The sequence below is a fragment of the Melospiza melodia genome, unplaced genomic scaffold, assembly GCF_035770615.1.
Source record: "Melospiza melodia melodia isolate bMelMel2 unplaced genomic scaffold, bMelMel2.pri scaffold_148, whole genome shotgun sequence".
NCBI lineage: Eukaryota > Metazoa > Chordata > Aves > Passeriformes > Passerellidae > Melospiza > Melospiza melodia.
This window is the reverse complement of record NW_026948512.1, coordinates 256,626-275,871: the sequence shown is the minus strand read 5'-3', so window position 1 is coordinate 275,871 and position 19,246 is coordinate 256,626. Positions and strand designations below refer to the sequence as shown.

General features: G+C 60.4%; 1 protein-coding gene across 1 annotated transcript in view; it reads left to right on the top strand.

Annotated features, from left to right (window-relative positions):
• The first annotated feature begins 66 nt into the window (after positions 1-66).
• Positions 67-19,246, top strand: part of DHX16 (DEAH-box helicase 16) — a 27,848-nt gene continuing 8,668 nt past the window's right edge. Inside the window, 23 exon segments of the mRNA XM_063182078.1 lie at positions 67-631; positions 1,276-1,365; positions 1,367-1,393; positions 1,395-1,523; positions 2,195-2,332; positions 3,220-3,276; positions 4,018-4,146; positions 4,149-4,193; positions 4,195-4,275; positions 4,940-5,029; positions 5,031-5,063; positions 6,659-6,754; positions 9,258-9,365; positions 9,367-9,411; positions 9,413-9,448; positions 10,425-10,535; positions 11,586-11,701; positions 14,387-14,552; positions 14,554-14,599; positions 17,131-17,192; positions 17,194-17,229; positions 18,150-18,249; positions 18,252-18,301. Of these exon segments, the coding sequence (XP_063038148.1) occupies positions 422-631; positions 1,276-1,365; positions 1,367-1,393; positions 1,395-1,523; positions 2,195-2,332; positions 3,220-3,276; positions 4,018-4,146; positions 4,149-4,193; positions 4,195-4,275; positions 4,940-5,029; positions 5,031-5,063; positions 6,659-6,754; positions 9,258-9,365; positions 9,367-9,411; positions 9,413-9,448; positions 10,425-10,535; positions 11,586-11,701; positions 14,387-14,552; positions 14,554-14,599; positions 17,131-17,192; positions 17,194-17,229; positions 18,150-18,249; positions 18,252-18,301 (2,001 nt within the window). The 5' untranslated portion in view covers positions 67-421.

Here is a 19,246-nt window from a genome sequence, read left to right as displayed (position 1 = left end):
GAATTTCGGAGTGGGGGGAATTGAGGGCGGGGGGGGGATTTCTGAGGGGAAAACCACGCATTTAGAGAAAATAGCAACGAATTCCCGGGGGAGAGACGGGATTTGTGGACTTTTGAGGATAAAAATGGGGTTTTTTGGGGATAAAATCGGGAATTTTGGGGATAAAAATGGGAATTTCGGTCCCAGTATCCCGAATGCCGGATTGAAATTGCGCTTCTCAAGGCGGCGTTACGGTAAAGCCGCCATGGCTCTCGCGATAATACGGTAACCCCGTTAGTAGGCGCGGCCTCGCTCTGATTCGCCGAACCCGCCCGCCGCGCGCTACCGGGGCGCTGATTGGTCGAGGTGTTCCCGCGCTGGGCGCTGATTGGATGGCTCCGTGAGGGGGGAGGAGAAGGAGGAGGAAGAAGCCGCAGCGACCATGGCGGCCACGGCGGCCCTGGAGCGCTGGGTGTCCGGGCAGCTGCAGGAGCTGCTGGGCCTCAGCGCCCGCCATGTCCCCGCCTTCCTGGTGGCGCTGGCGCGGCGCAGCCGGAGCCTGGAGGAGCTGCTGGAGCGGCTGCGCGAGACCGAGGCCCTGCGCGTGGAGGAGCCGCGCGTGCGCGAGTTCGCGAGCCAGCTGTGGGACAAGGTGGGCGGGAAAAGCGTGAGGGGAAGAGGGGGGAAGGGGGCGGGGCTTGGGTGTGAGGGAGAGTGGGCGGGGCTTGCCGGTGAGGGGAGAGTAGGCGGGGCTTGTGGATGAGGGGGAGAATGGGCGGGGCTTCCCCTGAGGGGGGGAAAGTGGGCGGAGCTTGTGTGAGGGGAGGTAACTTTGAATGGAGATGGAGGCGTGGCCTGAGGAAGTGGGTGTGGTTCAACCGCACCATATTTGGTGCTGAGGGCGTGGCCAATGTGGAAAGGGTGGGGCTTGGCGAGGTGTGGTCAGGAGGGGGTGTGGCTTAATCAAACTTAAAGATTACATCACCATAAGTGGGCATGGCTTCCACAGAGAGCAGCCAATCAGGCTGAGCGCTGCCTCGCAGTGGGCGTGGCCATTTTAAGGTGTGGTCATGAGGGTGTGGCCATATTGGGTGTGGCCATATTAGGTGTGGCTAAATGGGCGTGGCCACTTTGGGTGTGGTGAAGTGAATGCGACCATAGTGGGCGTGGCCATTGTGCGCGGTGGCCAATCGGGTGAAGCCATTTTGGGTGCGGCCAAGCGAATGTGACCGCAGCGGGGCGCGTCCATTTTGGGGTGTGGCTAAGTGGGCGTGTCCTGACCCCGCCCACCCCCAGGTGCCCCGAGAAGCCCCCCGGGAGCCCCCCGGGCGCGCGCGCAGGCCGAGCGGGGCGGCGCTGGAGCTGCAGCGCCAGAACCGCGGCTACCCGATTGGTGGAGAGCGACGAGGAGGAGGGGGCCGGGCCCCGCCCGCGGCGACCGCGCCCAGGACGAGCCACGCCCCCGGCGGCGACACCTGAGGCGACGTCACCGCTCCGAGTCCCCCCCCGAGAGCCCCGCGGCGGCCGAGCCCTCGCCCCCCGCCGTGAGTTCAGAGGGGATTTTGGGGGTGAAATCCTCAAATCTTGGGGTCGCTGCTGCCCTTGGGGTCGCCCTGGGACTTGGGGTCACCGCCAGGGGTCAGGCAGCCCCTGGGTTTTGGGGGTCACCCCAATTTTGGGGGTCCCTCCTTCTCCTTGGGGCTCCCCCTGATCTTTTGGGTGGTGGAAATTTGGGATTTCCTCTCTCAGAACCCACCAGAAAACCCCTCAAATCCCACAAATTTTGTCCTTTTTTGTGCCTTGATTTGGATTTTGGGGTCCCAAGTGAGATTTTGGATCTCTCAAGTTGGATTTTTGGGATCCTAGATGAGATTTTGGGTGTCCCCAGTTGGTTTTTGGGGTCCCCAGATGAGATTTTGGGTGTCCCAAGTTGGATTTTTGGGGTCCCAGATGAGATTTTGGGTGTCTCAAGTTGGATTTTTGGGATCCTAGATGAGATTTTGGGTGTCCAAGTTGGATTTTTGGGGTCCCCAGATGAGATTTTGGGTCTCTCAAGTTGAATTTTGGATCTCTCAAGTTGGATTTTTGGGGGGTCCCGGTGGGGTTTTGGGGTCCCAGGTGAGATTTTGGTTGTCCCGAGTTGATTTTTTGGGGTTCCTGGGTGGGATTTTGGGTGTCCCCAGTTGACTTTTGGGGTTCCCCCAGGCCCCCCAAGCCCCCCGAGGAGCCGGAGGAGGAGTGGGAGGCGTCGGAGCGGGAGCGGCTGCGGGACCTGCGCGAGCGCGACGCCTTCGCCGAGCGCCTGCGGCGCCGCGACCGCGACCGCGACCGGGGCGCCAAGGGCAGCTCCAAGGTGGGGTCTGGGGGGGATTTGAGGGGTCCTGGGAGGGTTTGGGGTGATTTGAGAGGGGTTTGGGGGGGTCCTGGGGGGGATTTGAGGAGGTCTGGAAGGGTTTTGGGGGGTCCTGGGGGGGATTTGAGGGGTCCTGGAAGGGTTTTGAGGGGGGTTTGGGGTGATTTGAGGGGATCCTGAGAGGGTTTGGGTTGTCCTGGGGGGGATTTCAGGGGTCCTGGAAGGGTTTTGGGGGGGGTCTGAGGAGGATTTGAGGGGTTCTGGAAGGGTTTTTGGGGGGTCCTGGGGGGGATTTGAGGGGTCCTGGAAGGGTTTGGGGTGATTTGAGAGGGCTTTGGGTTGTCCTGGGGGGATTTGAGGGGTCCTGGGAGGGTTTTGGGGGGATCTGAGGAGGATTTGAGGGGTTCTTGGGGGGGTTTGAGGGGAGATTGGGGGTGATTGAGGGGTCCTTGGGGGGGTTTGGAGGGTTTTTGGGGGGATTTTATGGGGTCCTTGGGGGGTTTGGGGGGGTCTGAGGTGGATTTGGGTGATCTTGGGGGGCTTTCAGGGGTCCTGGAGGGGTTTGGGGAGCCCAGGGGGAGCCCAGGGTGGGGTTTGGGGGGATTTTAGGGGGGTTTGGGGGGATTTTAGGGGAGTTTGAGGTGATTTGAGAGGGCTTTGGGGGGATTTTAGGGGGGTTTGGGGGGATTTTGGGGGGGGTTTGAGGGGATTTTAGGAGTGTTTGGGTGGATTTTAGGGGGGTTTGGGGGGATTTTAGGGGGGTTTGGGGAGATTTTAGGGGGCTTTGAGGTGATTTAGGGGTGTTTGAGGTGATTTGAGACGACTTTGAGGGGTTCTGAGGGGGTTTGGGGGTGCCCCCATTTCCTCACCCCCTTTTCTCTCTCCAGGCCTACGAGGAAGCCCAAAAACGCCTCAAAATGGCCGAGGAGGAGCAGAAAGCCCTGGTGAGGGCGCGGCCACAAAACCCCAAATCCTCGTTTCAAATCCTCGTTTCAAATCCTCCTTTCAAATCCTCGTTTCAAATCCTCCTTTCAAATCCTCGTTTCAAATCCTCCTTTCAAATCCTCGTTTCCCCCTTTTTCCCCCCATTTCTCCCCAATTTCCCCGGACCCCCAAACCCCACAAGGGCTCCTGCTGGGAGCACCGGCCGGGTTCACCCCATTTTACCCCCATTTTACCCCATTTTACCCCATTTTCTCCCCATTTTCCTCCATCTTACCCCATTTCAATGCCATTTTCTCCCTTTTTTTTTCCCATTTTAATGCCGTTTTTTTCGCATTTTAATGCCATTTTACCCCATTTTACCCCATTTTCTCCCCATTTTCTCCATCTTACCCCATTTCAATGCCATTTTCTCCATTTTTTCCCATTTTAATGCCGTTTTTTTCTCATTTTAATGCCATTTTGCCCCATTTTAATGCCATTTTCTTCCCTTTTTTCCCCATTTTACCCCATTTTAATACCGTTTTTCCCCATTTTTCCCGTTTTCCCAGATCCCCGAGCTGCGCAAGCGCTCCCGAGCCGCGAGTACCTGCCCGTTTCACTCCATTTTAATGCCATTTTCTCCCTTTTTTTACCCATTTTACCCCATTTTAATGCCATTTTCCCCCATTTCCCCCCCATTTTAATGCCATTTTTTCCCATTTTAATGCCATTTTTCCCCATTTTCCCCATTTTCTCCCCAGATCCCCGAGCTGCGCAAGCGCTCCCGCCGCGAGTACCTGGCCAAGCGGGAGCGGGAGAAGCTGGAGGAGCTGGAGCAGGAGATCCAGGACGAGGAGCTGCTCTTCGGGGAGGAGGCGCTGACGGCGCCACCGAGCGGCGCGAGCTGCGCTACAAGCGGCGCCTGCGCGACCTCGCCCCGCGACTACAAACGGGCCGGGGCCCGCGAGGAGCTCGAGAGGAGCAGCCGCTACCATATCCCCGAGGAGACGCGGGACAAGGTGAGAGAAGTGTGAAAAAAAAACAAAGTTCACGCCTGAAAAATCACGAAATTGGTACTTGAAAAACTCTGGAATTGGTGCTTGAAAAATCACGAAATTGGTACCTGGAAAACACTTGAACCACGTCCCAAATTCCCCCCAAACCCCCTCCCCATGACCCCAAACCCCCTCCCCGTGACCCCAAACCCCCTCCCCGTGACCCCAAACCCCCCCAAACCCCCTCCCCGTGACCCCAAACCCCCTCCCCAGGACCCCAAACCCCCTCCCCATGACCCCAAAACCCCCCAAACCCCCTCCCCATGACCCCAAACTGCCCCCCAAACCCCCTCCCCATGAACCCAAACCCCCTCCCCACGACCCCACACCCCGCCAAACCCCCTCCCATGGCCCCAAATGCCCCCCAATTCCCCCCAAACCCCTCCCCATGAACCCAAAGCCCCCCAAACCCCCTCCCCATGACCCCAAACCCCCTCGCATGAACCCAAACCCCCCCAAACCCCCTCCCCATGAACCCAAACCCCCTCTCTGACCCCCCAAATGCCCCCCAAACCCCCCAAACCCCCTCCCCACAACCCCAAGCCCCCTCCCCACCACCCCAAACCCCCTCCCCACGACCCCAAACCCCCCCAAAACCCCCTGGCTGACCCCCCAATTCCCCCCGCAGAAGATCCCGGAGCGCGAGGAGGCGCAGGAGGAGGCGCTGGCGCCGCGGGACGAGCAGCGGCGCTGGGAGGAGCAGCTGCTGGGGGCGGCCCGCGCTGCGCTTCGGGGCCAGGGACGCGCGGGCAGCGGCGCGGGGCGGACTACGAGCTGCTGCTGGAGGAGGAGGAGATGGTGCAGTTCGTCAGTGCTGCCCAGCTCGAGGGCACTGACCCCCAAAAGGTGGGGATTGGGGTCACCCAGGGGGTCCTGAGGGGATTTGGGGGGCATTTGGGGTGATTTCGGGGGGATTTGGGGGTCATGGGAGGGACTACGAGCTGCTGCTGGAGGAGGAGGAGATGGTGCAGTTCGTCAGTGCTGCCCAGCTCGAGGGCACTGACCCCCAAAAGGTGGGGATTGGGGGGGTTTTGGGGTGATTTATGGGGGTTTGGGGTGATTTATGGGGGTTTAGGGGTGATTTATGAGGTTTTGGGGTGATTTATGGGGGTTTGAGGGGCATTTGGGGTGGTTTGGGGGTGATTTGGGGGTCATGGGAGGGACTACGAGCTGCTGCTGGAGGAGGAGGAGATGGTGCAGTTCGTCAGTGCTGCCCAGCTCGAGGGCACTGACCCCCAAAAGGTGGGGTTTGGGGGGTTTTGGGGTGATTTATGGGGTTTTGGGGTGATTTATGGGGGTTTGGGAGGGATTTGGGGTGATTTGGGCGGGATTCGGGGTGATATAGGGGGGTTTATATGGACTACGAGCTGCTGCTGGAGGAGGAGGAGATGGTGCAGTTCGTCAGTGCTGCCCAGCTCGAGGGCACTGACCCCCAAAAGGTGGGGATTGGGGTCACCCAGGGGGTCCTGAGGGGATTTGGGGGGCATTTGGGGTGGTTTGAAGGGGATTTGGGGGTCATGGGGGGGACTACGAGCTGCTGCTGGAGGAGGAGGAGATGGTGCAGTTCGTCAGTGCTGCCCAGCTCGAGGGCACTGACCCCCAAAAGGTGGGGATTGGGGGGGTTTTGGGGTGTGATTTGTGGGGTTTTGGGGTGATTTATGGGGGTTTGGGGTGATTTATGGGGGTTTGAGGGGCATTTGGGGTGATTTCGGGGGGATTTGGGGGTCATGGGGGGGACTACGAGCTGCTGCTGGTGGAGGAGGAGATGGTGCAGTTCGTCAGTGCTGCCCAGCTCGAGGGCACTGACCCCCAAAAGGTGGGGATTGGGGGAGTTTTGGGGTGATTTGTGGGGTTTTGGGGTGATTTATGGGGGTTTAGGGGTGATTTATGGGGTTTTGGGGTGATTTATGGGGGTTTGAGGGGGATTTGGGGTGGTTTGGGGGTGATTTGGGGGTCATGGGAGGGACTACGAGCTGCTGCTGGAGGAGGAGGAGATGGTGCAGTTCGTCAGTGCTGCCCAGCTCGAGGGCACTGACCCCCAAAAGGTGGGGATTGGGGGAGTTTTGGGGTGATTTGTGGGGTTTTGGGGGTGATTTATGGGGGTTTTAGGGGTGATTTATGGGGTTTTGGGGTGATTTATGGGGGTTTGAGGGGGATTTGGGGTGGTTTGGGGGTGATTTGGGGGTCATGGGAGGGACTACGAGCTGCTGCTGGAGGAGGAGGAGATGGTGCAGTTCGTCAGTGCTGCTCAGTTGGAGGGGACTGACCCCCAAAAGGTGGGGTTTGGGGGAGTTTTGGGGTGATTTGTGGGGGTTTGAGGGGGATTTGGGGTGGTTTGGGGTCACAGAAGGGGTTTGGGAGGGACTACGAGCTGCTGCTGGAGGAGGAGGAGATGGTGCAGTTCGTCAGTGCAGCCCAGCTCGAGGGGACTGACCCCCAAAAGGTGGGGTTTGAGGGGGTTTTGGGGTGATTTATGGGGTTTTGGGGGTATTTATGGGGGTTTGGGGTGATTTATGGGGGTTTGGGGTGATTTGGGGGGGGATTTGGGGTGATATAGGGGGGTTTATATGGACTACGAGCTGCTGCTGGAGGAGGAGGAGATGGTGCAGTTCGTCAGTGCTGCTCAGTTGGAGGGGACTGACCCCCAAAAGGTGGGGATTGGGGTGAATTATGGGGGTTTAGGGGTGATTTATGAGGTTTTGGGGTGATTTATGGGGGTTTGAGGGGGATTTGGGGTGGTTTGGGGGTGATTTGGGGGTCATGGGAGGGACTACGAGCTGCTGCTGGAGGAGGAGGAGATGGTGCAGTTCGTCAGTGCTGCCCAGCTCGAGGGCACTGACCCCCAAAAGGTGGGGATTGGGGTGATTTATGGGGGTTTAGGGGTGATTTATGAGGTTTTGGGGTGATTTATGAGGTTTTGGGGTGATTTATGGGGGTTTGAGGGGGATTTGGGGTGGTTTGAAGGGGATTTGGGGGTCATGGGGGGGACTACGAGCTGCTGCTGGAGGAGGAGGAGATGGTGCAGTTTGTCAGTGCTGCCCAGCTCGAGGGCACTGACCCCCAAAAGGTGGGGATTGGGGGGGTTTTGGGGTGATTTGTGGGGTTTTGGGGTGATTTATGGGGGTTTGGGGTGATTTGGGGGGGGATTCGGGGTGATATAGGGGGGTTTATATGGACTACGAGCTGCTGCTGGAGGAGGAGGAGATGGTGCAGTTCGTCAGTGCTGCTCAGTTGGAGGGGACTGACCCCCAAAAGGTGGGGTTTGGGGGGGTTTTTGGGGTGATTTGTGGGGTTTTGGGGTGATTTATGGGGGTTTGAGGGGGATTTGGGGTGGTTTGGGGGTGATTTGGGGGTCATGGAGGGACTACGAGCTGCTGCTGGAGGAGGAGGAGATGGTGCAGTTCGTCAGTGCTGCCCAGCTCGAGGGCACTGACCCCCAAAAGGTGGGGACTGGGGGGGTTTTGGGGTGATTTATGGGGTTTTGGGGTGAATTATGGGGGTTTGGGGGTGATTTATGGGGGTTTTGGGGTGATTTATGGGGGTTTGAGGGGGATTTGGGGTGGTTTGGGGTCACAGAAGGGGTTTGGGAGGGACTACAAGCTGCTGCTGGAGGAGGAGGAGATGGTGCAGTTCGTCAGTGCTGCCCAGCTCGAGGGGACTGACCCCCAAAAGGTGGAGACTGGGGGGGGTTTTGGGGTGATTTATGGGGTTTTGGGGTGATTTATGGGGGTTTGGGGGGGATTTATGGTGGTTTGAGGGGCATTTGGGGTGATTTCGGGGGGATTTGGGGGTCATGGGAGGGACTACGAGCTGCTGCTGGAGGAGGAGGAGATGGTGCAGTTCGTCAGTGCTGCCCAGCTCGAGGGCACTGACCCCCAAAAGGTGGGGTTTGGGGGGGTTTTGGGGTGATTTATAGGGTTTTTGGGGTGATTTATGGGGGTTTGAGGGGGATTTTGGGGTGCTTTGGGGTCACAGAAGGGGTTTGGGAGGGACTACAAGCTGCTGCTGGAGGAGGAGGAGATGGTGCAGGTTGTCAGTGCTGCCCAGCTCGAGGGGACTGACCCCCAAAAGGTGGGGATTGGGGGGATTTATGGGGTTTTGGGGTGATTTATGGGTGTTTAGGGTGAATTTGGTGTGAATTTGGTGACACTAATGACCCTGAGGGTGACCCCGATGGCACTCACGTGTCCCCAATGTCCCCAGGATGTCCCCAGGATGTCCCCGAGGCCGAGCGCCCCTGGCAGGGGGTGGTTACTGGTGTGACTGGGGTGACACTGGGGTGACTTTGGTGACACTGAGGGTGACCCCAATGACACTGAGGTGTCCCCAATGTCCCCAGGATGTCCCCGAGGCCGAGCACCGCCGGCAGTGCGGACAGTGGGTGGTTACTGGTGTGACTGGGGTGACACTGGGGTGACTTTGGTGACCCTGAGGGTGACACTGAGGTGTCCCCAATGTCCCCAGGATGTCCCCAGGATGTCCCCAGGATGTCCCCGAGGCCGAGCGCCGCCGGCAGTGCGGACAGTGGGTGGTTACTGGTGTGACTGGGGTGAATTTGGTGTGAGTTTGGTGACGCCGAGGGTGACCCCGATGACACTGAGGTGTCCCCAATGTCCCCAGGATGTCCCCAGGATGTCCCCAGGATGTCCCCAGGATGTCCCCAGGATGTCCCCGAGGCCGAGCACCGCCGGCAGTGCGGACAGTGGGTGGTTACTGGTGTGACTGGGGTGAATTTGGTGTGAGTTTGGTGACACCGAGGGTGACCCCAATGACACTGAGGTGTCCCCAGGATGTCCCCAGGATGTCCCCGAGGCCGTCCCCGAGGCCGAGCGCCGCCGGCAGTGCGGACAGCGGGTGGTTACTGGTGTGACTGGGGTGAATTTGGTGTGAGTTTGGTGACACCGAGGGTGACCCCGATGGCACTGAGGTGTCCCCAATGTCCCCAGGACGTCCCCGAGGCCGTCCCCGAGGCCGAGCGCCGCCGGCAGTCTCTGCAGGACGCGCGCCGGGCCCTGCCCATTTTCCCCTTCCGGGACGAGCTGGTGGCGGCCGTGGGCGCAGCACCAGGTGCTGGTGATCGAGGGAGAGACGGGGTCGGGCAAAAACCACCCAGATCCCCCAGTACCTGCACGAGGAGGTGAACTGGGAGCACTGGGAGGGACTGGGAGGGGATTGGGGGGGGACTGGGGACACTGGGAGGGACTGGGAGGGGATTGGGAGGGGGTTGGGGAACACTGGGAGGGACTGGGATTGAACTGGGAGGGACTGGGATTGAACTGGGAGATGGTTGGGGACACTGGGAGGGACTGGCATTGAACTGGGAGGGACTGGGATTGAACTGGGAGATGGTTGGGGACACTGGGAGGGACTGGCATTGAACTGGGAGGGACTGGGATTGAACTGGGAGATGGTTGGGGACACTGGGAGGGACTGGCATTGAACTGGGAGGGACTGGGATTGAACTGGGAGATGGTTGGGGACACTGGGAGGGACTGGGATTGAACTGGGAGGGACTGGGATTGAACTGGGAGATGGTTGGGGACACTGGGAGGGACTGGGATTGAACTGGGAGGGGGTTGGGGACACTGGGAGGGACTGGGAGCGGGTCAGGATGGACTGGGATTGAACTGGGAGGGACTGAGATTGAACGGGGAGATGGTTGGGGACACTGGGAGGGACTGGGATTGAACTGGGAGATGGTTGGGGACACTGGGAGGGACTGGGAGCGGGTTGGGATGAACTGGGATTGAACTGGGAGGGACTGGGATTGAACTGGGAGATGGTTGGGGACACTGGGAGGGACTGGGAGCGGGTTGGGATGAACTGGGATTTGAACTGGGAGGGACTGGGATTGAACTGGGAGGGACTGGGATTGAACTGGGATGAACTGGGATTGAACTGGGAGGGACTGGGATTGAACTGGGATTGACTGGGATTGAACTGGGAGGGGACTGGGGGTGATTTGATCTGTTTGGGGTCCTGCTTGGATTTGTCCCCTCTCAGGTGTCATTTTTAGGATCAGTTCATTTCCAGGGGGGTCACTCGGGGGTCAGGGGTCTCTGTCACCCCCCCCGTGACCCCCCCAATGTCCCCAATGTCCCCAATGTCCCCAGGGCTACACGCGGGGGGGGCTGAAGATCGGGGTGACGCAGCCGCGACGCGTGGCGGCCATGAGCGTGGCAGCGAGGGTGGCCGTGGAGATGGGGACAAAGCTGGGCAACGAGGTGACACTGGGGACACTGGGGACACTGGGAGGGATTGGGGACACTGGGGGGGATTGGGGACACTGGGGGAATTGGGGACATTGGGGGGGATTGGGGGACACTGGGGGGGATTGGGGACACTGGGGGAACTGGGGACATTGGGGACACTGGGGGCACATTGGGGGGATTGGGGACATTGGGGGGGATTGGGGACAATGGGGACACTGGGGACACTGGGGGAATTGGATGGGGACAAAGCTGGGCAACGAGGTGACACTGGGGACACTGGAAGGGATGGGGACATTGGGGACACATTGGGGACAATGGAGACAATGGGGACATCGGGGACATTGGGGCATTGGGGACAATGGGGACACTGGGGACATTGGGGACACATTGGGGACAATGGAGACAATGGGACATCGGGGACATTGGGGACACTGGGGACATTGGGGACACTGGGGGTATTGGGGGACATTGGGGGACAGTGGGGACATTGGGGACAATGAGGACACATGGGGGACACTGGGGACACATTGGGGACACTGAGGACACTGAGGACATTGGGGACATTGGGGGGGATTGGGGACATTGGGGACAATGAGGACACATGGGGGGACACTGGGGACACATTGGGGACATTGGGGCAGTGGGGACATTGGGGACAATGAGGACACATGGGGGGACACTGGGGACACATTGGGGACATTGGGGACACATCTCCACCTCCAACCACGTTGTCCTCACCTCGGGGACACATCCTGGGCACTTTGGGACACTCTGTGACACAGCTGGGGGGGTGTGAGTGACCACAGGGTTGGCCTGAGTGACCGTGAGGTGACAGTGACCCTGGGGAGGTGACAGTGACCCTGGGGAGGTGACAGGGAGAGGTGACAGTGACCCTGGGGAGGTGACAGTGACCCTGGGGAGGTGACAGGGAGAGGTGACAGTGACCCTGGGGAGGTGACAGTGACCCTGGGGAGGTGACAGCACCCATGGGGAGGTGACAGCACCACGGGGAGGTGCCATCAGCCCCAGGGGGGTGACAGGGCCGTGTCCCTTGTCCCCAAGGTCGGGTACAGCATCCGCTTCGAGGACTGCACGTCGGAGCGCACGGTGCTCAAGTACATGACGGACGGGATGCTGCTGAGGGAGTTCCTGACAGAGCCCGACCTGGCCTCCTACAGGTGACACTGGGGACACTGGGGACACCTGGGGACATTGGGGACACTGGGGACACTGGGGACATTGGGGACACTGGGGGGATTGGGGACATTGGGGACACTGGGGACACTGGGGACACTGGGGGATTGGGGACATTGGGACACTGGGGACGGGATGCTGCTGAGGGAGTTCCTGACAGAGCCCGACCTGGCCTCCTACAGGTGACATTGGGGACACTGGGGACACCTGGGGACATTGGGGACACTGGGGACATTGGGGACATTGGGGACACTGGGGACACTGGGGACACTGGGGACACCTGGGGACGTTGGGGACACTGGGGGGATTGGGGACATTGGGGATGTGTCCTTCTTTTGTGGCTGTCCCTGTGTCCCTGTCCCCATGTCCGTCACCATGTCCGTGTGTCCATCCGGTGTCCGTGTGTCCATCCCGGTGTCCCCGTGTCCATCCCGGTGTCCGTGTGTCCATCCCTGTGTCCCATGTCCCTGTTCCCCATGTCCATCCCCGGTGTCCCCGTGTCCGTGTGTCCATCCCGGTGTCCGTGTGTCTGTCCCCGTGTCCATCCCGGTGTCCGTGTGTCCATCCCGGTGTCCGTGTGTCTGTCCCCGTGTCCATCCGGTGTCCGTGTGTCCATCCCGGTGTCCGTGTGTCCATCCCGGTGTCCGTGTGTCCGCAGCGTGATCATGGTGGACGAGGCCCACGAGCGCACCCTGCACACGGACGTGCTCCATGTGTCCCCATGTCCCCACGTCCCTGTGTCCATCCCAGTGTCCGTGTGTCCATCCCCATGTCCATGTGTCCATCCCGGTGTCCGTGTGTCCGCAGCGTGATCATGGTGGACGAGGCCCACGAGCACACCCTGCACATGGACGTGCTCCATGTCCCCATGTCCCCATGTCCGTGTGTCCATCCCCATGTCCCATGTCCATCCCCATGTCCATCCCCGTGTCTGTGTGTCCATCCCCATGTCCCCATGTCCCCGTGTCCATCCCCGTGTCCGTGTGTCCATCCCGGTGTCCATGTGTCCGCAGCGTGATCATGGTGGACGAGGCCACGAGCGCACCCTGCACACGGACATGCTCCATGTCCCCATGTCTGTGTGTCCATCCCGGTGTCCGTGTGTCCATCCCCGTGTCCGTGTGTCCATCCCCGTGTCCGTGTGTCCGCAGCGTGATCATGGTGGACGAGGCCCACGAGCGCACCCTGCACACGGACATGCTCCATGTGTCCCATGTCCCCATGTCCGTGTGTCCATCCCATGTCCCCATGTCCATCCCCATGTCCATCCCCGTGTCTGTGTGTCCATCCCCATGTCCCCATGTCCCCGTGTCCATCCCCGTGTCCGTGTGTCCATCCCGGTGTCCATGTGTCCGCAGCGTGATCATGGTGGACGAGGCCCACAAGCGCACCCTGCACACGGACGTGCTCCATGTGTCCCCGTGTCCCCATGTCCGTGTGTCCATCCCCATGTCCCCCATGTCCGTGTGTCCATCCCGGTGTCCGTGTGTCCATCCCGGTGTCCGTGTGTCTGTCCCCGTGTCCATCCCGGTGTCCGTGTGTCCGCAGCGTGATCATGGTGGACGAGGCCCACGAGCGCACCCTGCACACGGACATGCTCCATGTCCCCATGTCCCCATGTCCGTGTGTCCATCCCCATGTCCCCATGTCCATCCCCATGTCCATCCCCGTGTCTGTGTGTCCATCCCATGTCCCCATGTCCCCGTGTCCATCCCCGTGTCCGTGTGTCCATCCCGGTGTCCATGTGTCCGCAGCGTGATCATGGTGGACGAGGCCCACAAGCGCACCCTGCACACGGACGTGCTCCATGTGTCCCCGTGTCCCCATGTCCGTGTGTCCATCCCCATGTCCCCATGTCCGTGTGTCCATCCCGGTGTCCGTGTGTCCATCCGGTGTCCGTGTGTCTGTCCCCGTGTCCATCCCGGTGTCCGTGTGTCCGCAGCGTGATCATGGTGGACGAGGCCCACGAGCGCACCCTGCACACGGACATGCTCCATGTCCCCATGTCCCCATGTCCGTGTGTCCATCCCCATGTCCCCATGTCCATCCCCATGTCCATCCCCGTGTCTGTGTGTCCATCCCCATGTCCCCATGTCCCCGTGTCCATCCCCGTGTCCGTGTGTCCATCCCCGTGTCCGTGTGTCCGCAGCGTGATCATGGTGGACGAGGCCCACGAGCGCACCCTGCACACGGACGTGCTCCATGTCCCATGTCCCCATGTCCGTGTGTCCATCCCATGTCCGTGTGTCCATCCCCGTGTCCATGTGTCCATCCCGGTGTCCGTGTGTCCGCAGCGTGATCATGGTGGACGAGGCCCACGAGCGCACCCTGCACACGGACGTGCTCCATGTCCCCGTGTCCCCATGTCCGTGTGTCCATCCCCATGTCCCCATGTCCGTGTGTCCATCCCGGTGTCCGTGTGTCCATCCCGGTGTCCGTGTGTCTGTCCCCGTGTCCATCCCGGTGTCCGTGTGTCCGCAGCGTGATCATGGTGGACGAGGCCCACGAGCGCACCCTGCACACGGACGTGCTCCATGTGTCCCCATGTCCCCACGTCCCCGTGTCCATCCCAGTGTCCGTGTGTCCATCCCATGTCCATGTGTCCATCCCCATGTCCGTGTGTCCATCCCGGTGTCCCCGTGTCCATCCCGGTGTCCGTGTGTCCGCAGCGTGATCATGGTGGACGAGGCCCACGAGCGCACCCTGCACACGGACGTGCTCTTCGGCCTCATCAAGGACATCGCTCGCTTCCGGCCGCAGCTCAAGGTCCTGGTGGCCTCGGCCACGCTGGACACCGAGCGCTTCTCGGCCTTCTTCGACCACGCGCCCGTCTTCCCGCATCCCGGGCCGGCGCTTCCCCGTGGACATCTACTACACCAAGGTGACACTGGGGACACTGGGGACACTGGGGACATTGGGGACGTTGGGGACATTGGGCACATTCAGGGTGTTGGGGACATTGGGGGTATTGGGGACACTGGGGACATTGGGACATTGGGCACATGGGGACACCCGGTCATTCTGGGGTGCCGCTTCCCCGTGGACATCTACTACACCAAGGTGACACTGGGGACATTGGGGACGTTGGGGACATTGGCACATGGGGGACACCTGGTCATCCTGGGGTGCCGCTTCCCCGTGGACATCTACTACACCAAGGTGACACTGGGGACACTGGGGACACTGGGGACACTGGGGACATTCAGGATGTTGGGGACATTGGGGGTATTGGGGACACTGGGGACATTGAGAGCGTGGGGACATGGGGACACCCGGTCATTCTGGGGTGCCGCTTCCTTGTGGACATCTACTACACCAAGGTGACACTGGGGACACTGGGGACATTGGGGACACTGGGGACATTCAGGGCGTTCAGGGCATTGGGGACATCAGGGGCATTGGGTCATCCGGGGCGGCGCTTCCCCGTGGACATCCACTACACCAAGGTGACACTGGGGACACTGGGGACGCTGGGGACATTGCGCACATGGGGACACCTGGTCATCCTGGGGTGCCGCTTCCCTGTGGACATCTACTACACCAAGGTGACATTGGGGACAATGGGGACATTCAGGGTGTTGGGACATTGGGGACATGGGGACACCTGGTCATCCTGGGGCAGCGCTTCCCCGTGGACATCTGCTACACCAAGGTGACACTGGGGACGTTGGGGACATTGTGGGTATTGGGGACATTGGGCACATGGGGACACCCGGTCATCCTGGGGTGCCGCTTCCCCGTGGACATCTACTACACCAAGGTGACACTGGGGACATTGGGGACACTGGGGACACTGGGGACATTCAGGGTGTTGGGGACATTGGGGGTATTGGGGACACTGGGGACATTGAGAGCGTGGGGACATGGGGACACCTGGTCATCCTGGGGTGCCGCTTCCTTGTGGACATCTACTACACCAAGGTGACACTGGGGACACTGGGGACATTCAGGGCGTTTAGGGCATTGGGGACATCAGGGGCATTGGGGTCATCCCGGGGCGGCGCTTCCCTGTGGACATCCACTACACCAAGGTGACACTGGGGACATTGGGGACATTGGGGACACTGGGGACATTCAGGGTGTTGGGACATTGGGGGTATTGAGGACACTGGGGACATGGAGAGCGTGGGGACATGGGACACCCGGTCATCCTGGGGTGCCGCTTCCCTGTGGACATCTACTACACCAAGGTGACATTGGGGACAATGGGGACATTCAGGGTGTTGGGGACATTGGGGACATGGGGACACCTGGTCATCCTGGGGCAGCGCTTCCCCGTGGACATCTACTACACCAAGGTGACACTGGGGACGTTGGGGACATTGTGGGTATTGGGGACATTGGGCACATGGGGACACCCGGTCATCCTGGGCCGGCGCTTCCCTGTGGACATCTACTACACCAAGGTGACACTGGGACATTGGGGACATTGGGGACATTGGGGACACTGGGGACATTCAGGGTGTTCAGGGCATTGGGGACATGGGGACATCCGGTCATCCCAGGGCGGCGCTTCCCATTGACATCTACTACACCAAGGTGACACTGGGGACATTGGGGACACTGGGGACACCCGGTCATCCCGGGGCAGCGCTTCCCCGTGGACACCAAGGTGACACTGGGACACTGGGGATGTTGGGGACACCGAGGGCATGGGGACGTTAATGGGGACATCAATGGGGACACTGGGGACACTGGGGTGTTCAGGACACCGAGGGCATGGGGACATTAATGGGGACATTAATGGGGACACTGGGGACACTGGGGATGTTCAGGGCATTGGGGACATTGGGGACATTAATGGGGACACTGGGGATGTTCAGGGCACCAGGGACATTGGGGACATTAATGGGGACATTAACGAGGACACTGGGGGTGTTCAGGGCATTGGGGACATTGGGGACATTAATGGGGACACTGGGGGCATTTAGGGCATTGAGGATTTGGGGACATTATTGGGGACATTAATGGGGGCACTGGGGACATTAGGGACATTATTGGGGACACTGGGGGTGTTCAGAGCATTGGGGACATTGGGGACATTCAGGGTATTGGGGACATTGGGGGCGTTCAGGGCGTTGAGGACTTGGGGACATTATTGGGGACATTAATGGGGGCACTGGGGACATTGGGGACACTAATGGGGACACTGGGGGTGTTGAGGGCACTGGGGACATTGGGGACATTAATGGGGACACTGGGGACATTATTGGGGACATTATTGGGACATTAATGGGGACACTGGGGGTGTTCAAGAGCACCTGGGGCTGCTGGGAGCATTTGGGGACACGAGGGGACACAGGCGAAGGGCGAGATGGCTGGCTGGGACCTTTGGGGACAGCTGGTGCCGATGTCCCCCTGATTGTCCCCTGCTGTCCCCGATGTCCCCAATGTCCCCTCTGTCCCCGCAGGCCCCCCGAGGCCGATTACCTGGAGGCGTGCGTGGTGTCGGTGCTGCAGATCCACGTCACCCAACCCGCCCGGGGACATCCTGGTCTTCCTCACCGGGCAGGTCAGTGTCACCTCGGTGTCACCCTCGGTGTCACCTCGGTGTCTCCTGGGTGTCCCCTGGGTGTCACCATTCCCCTGAGAGTTTCCCTGTCCCCAACCCCAATTTCTTGCCACCACCAGTCTTTGTCCCTCCGTGTGCCCTGATGTCCTCAGTGTCCCCGATGTCCCTGGTGTCCCCAGTGTCCCCAACGCTGTCCCCACTGTCCCCTGGGCTCCAGGAGGAGATCGAGGCCTGCGTGGAGCTGCTGCTGCTGCCCCGTCCCCAATGTCCCCAATGTCCCCAATCCCCTGGCTGTCCCCAATGTCCCTGATACCCCTGATGTCCCCAATGTCCCCAACGCTGTCCCCAATGTCCCCAACATGTCAGGAGGAGATCAAGGCCTGGTGGAGCTGCTGCTGCTGCTCCTGTCCCCAATGTCCCCAATCCCCTGGCTGTCCCCAATGTCCCCGATGTCCCCAACGCTGTCCCCAATGTCCCCAACGTGTCAGGAGGAGATCGAGGCCTGCGTGGAGCTGCTGCTGCTGCCCCTGTCCCCAATGTCCCCAATCCCCTGGGTGTCCCCAATGTCCCCGATGTCCCCAATGTCCCCAACGCTGTCCCCACTGTCCCCTGGGCTCCAGGAGGAGATCGAGGCCTGCGTGGAGCTGCTGCTGCTGCCCCTGTCCCCAATGTCCCCAATGTCCCCAATGTCCCCAATCCCCTGGGTGTCCCCAATGTCCCCAATGTCCCCAATGTCCCCAATGCTGTCCCCAATGTCCCCTGGGCTCCAGGAGGAGATCGAGGCCTGCATGGAGCTGCTGCTGCTGCTCCTGTCCCCGATGTCCCCAATGTCCCCAATGTCCCCAATCCCCTGGGTGTCCCCAATGTCCCCGATATCCCAGATGTCCCCAACGCTGTCCCCAATGTCCCCAACACGTCAGGAGGAGATCGAGGCCTGCGTGGAGCTGCTGCAGGAGCGCTGCCGCCGCCTGGGCTCGCGCCTGCCCGAGCTGCTGGTGCTGCCCATCTACGCCAACCTGCCCTCGAGCTGCAGGCCCGCATCTTCCAGCCCACGCCCCCCGGCGCCAGGAAGGTGCGCTGGCCCTTTAAGGGAGGGGCGGGGCCTCGGCAGGGGGCGTGGTGTCGTGGGAGAGGGGCTGGGTTTGAGGGAAATGGGGTGGGGTTTAAGAGGAAGGGGTGGGGTTTCATTTACAGAGCCAGGAAGGTGTGCTGGCCCTTTAAGGGAGGGGGGCGGGGCCTCGGCAGGGGGCGTGGTGCAGTGGGAAATGGGTGGGGTTTAAGGAAATGGGGTGAGTTTAAGAGGAAGGGGTGGGGTTTCATTTACAGAGCCAGGAAGGTGTGCTGGCCCTTTAAGGGAGGGGGGCGGGGCCTCGGCAGGGGGCGTGGTGTAATGGGAGAGGGGCGGGGTTTGAGGGAAATGGGGAGGGGTTTAATGGAAAGGGGGTGGGTTTCATTTAAGGGGTGAGGAAAGTGCGCTGGCCCTTTAAGAGGGGGGCGTGGTGTAATGGGAGAGGGGCGGGGTTTAAGGGAAATGGGGTGGGGTTTCATTTAGGGGGTCAGAAAGGTGCGCTGGCCCTTTAAGGGGGGGGGGAACCTCAGGGAAGGGGCGTGGTTTCATGGAAGTGGGTGGGGCTTAATTGGGTGTGGTCAAAATAGACAGGGCCAAAAGGGGTGTGGTTTATTGGGTGTGGTCAGAGTGGGTGGGGCTTAATTTGGGTGTGGTCTGAATGGGGTGTGGTTTAATTGGGTGTGGTCCAAATGGGTGGGGCTCAATTGGGTGTGGTCTAATTGGGTGGGGCTCAATTGAATGACGTATAAAGGGGTGTGGTCTGAAGGGCAGGGCTTAATTGGGTGTGGTCAGCGTAGATGGGGCTCAAGTGGGTGTGGTCAGAGTGGGTGGGGCTTAATTTGGGTGTGGCTAGAATGGGTGTGGTCTAAATGGGGTGTGGGTTATTGGGTGTGGTCAAAGTTGGAGGGGCTTAATTGGGTGTGGTATAAATGGAGTGTGGGTTATTGG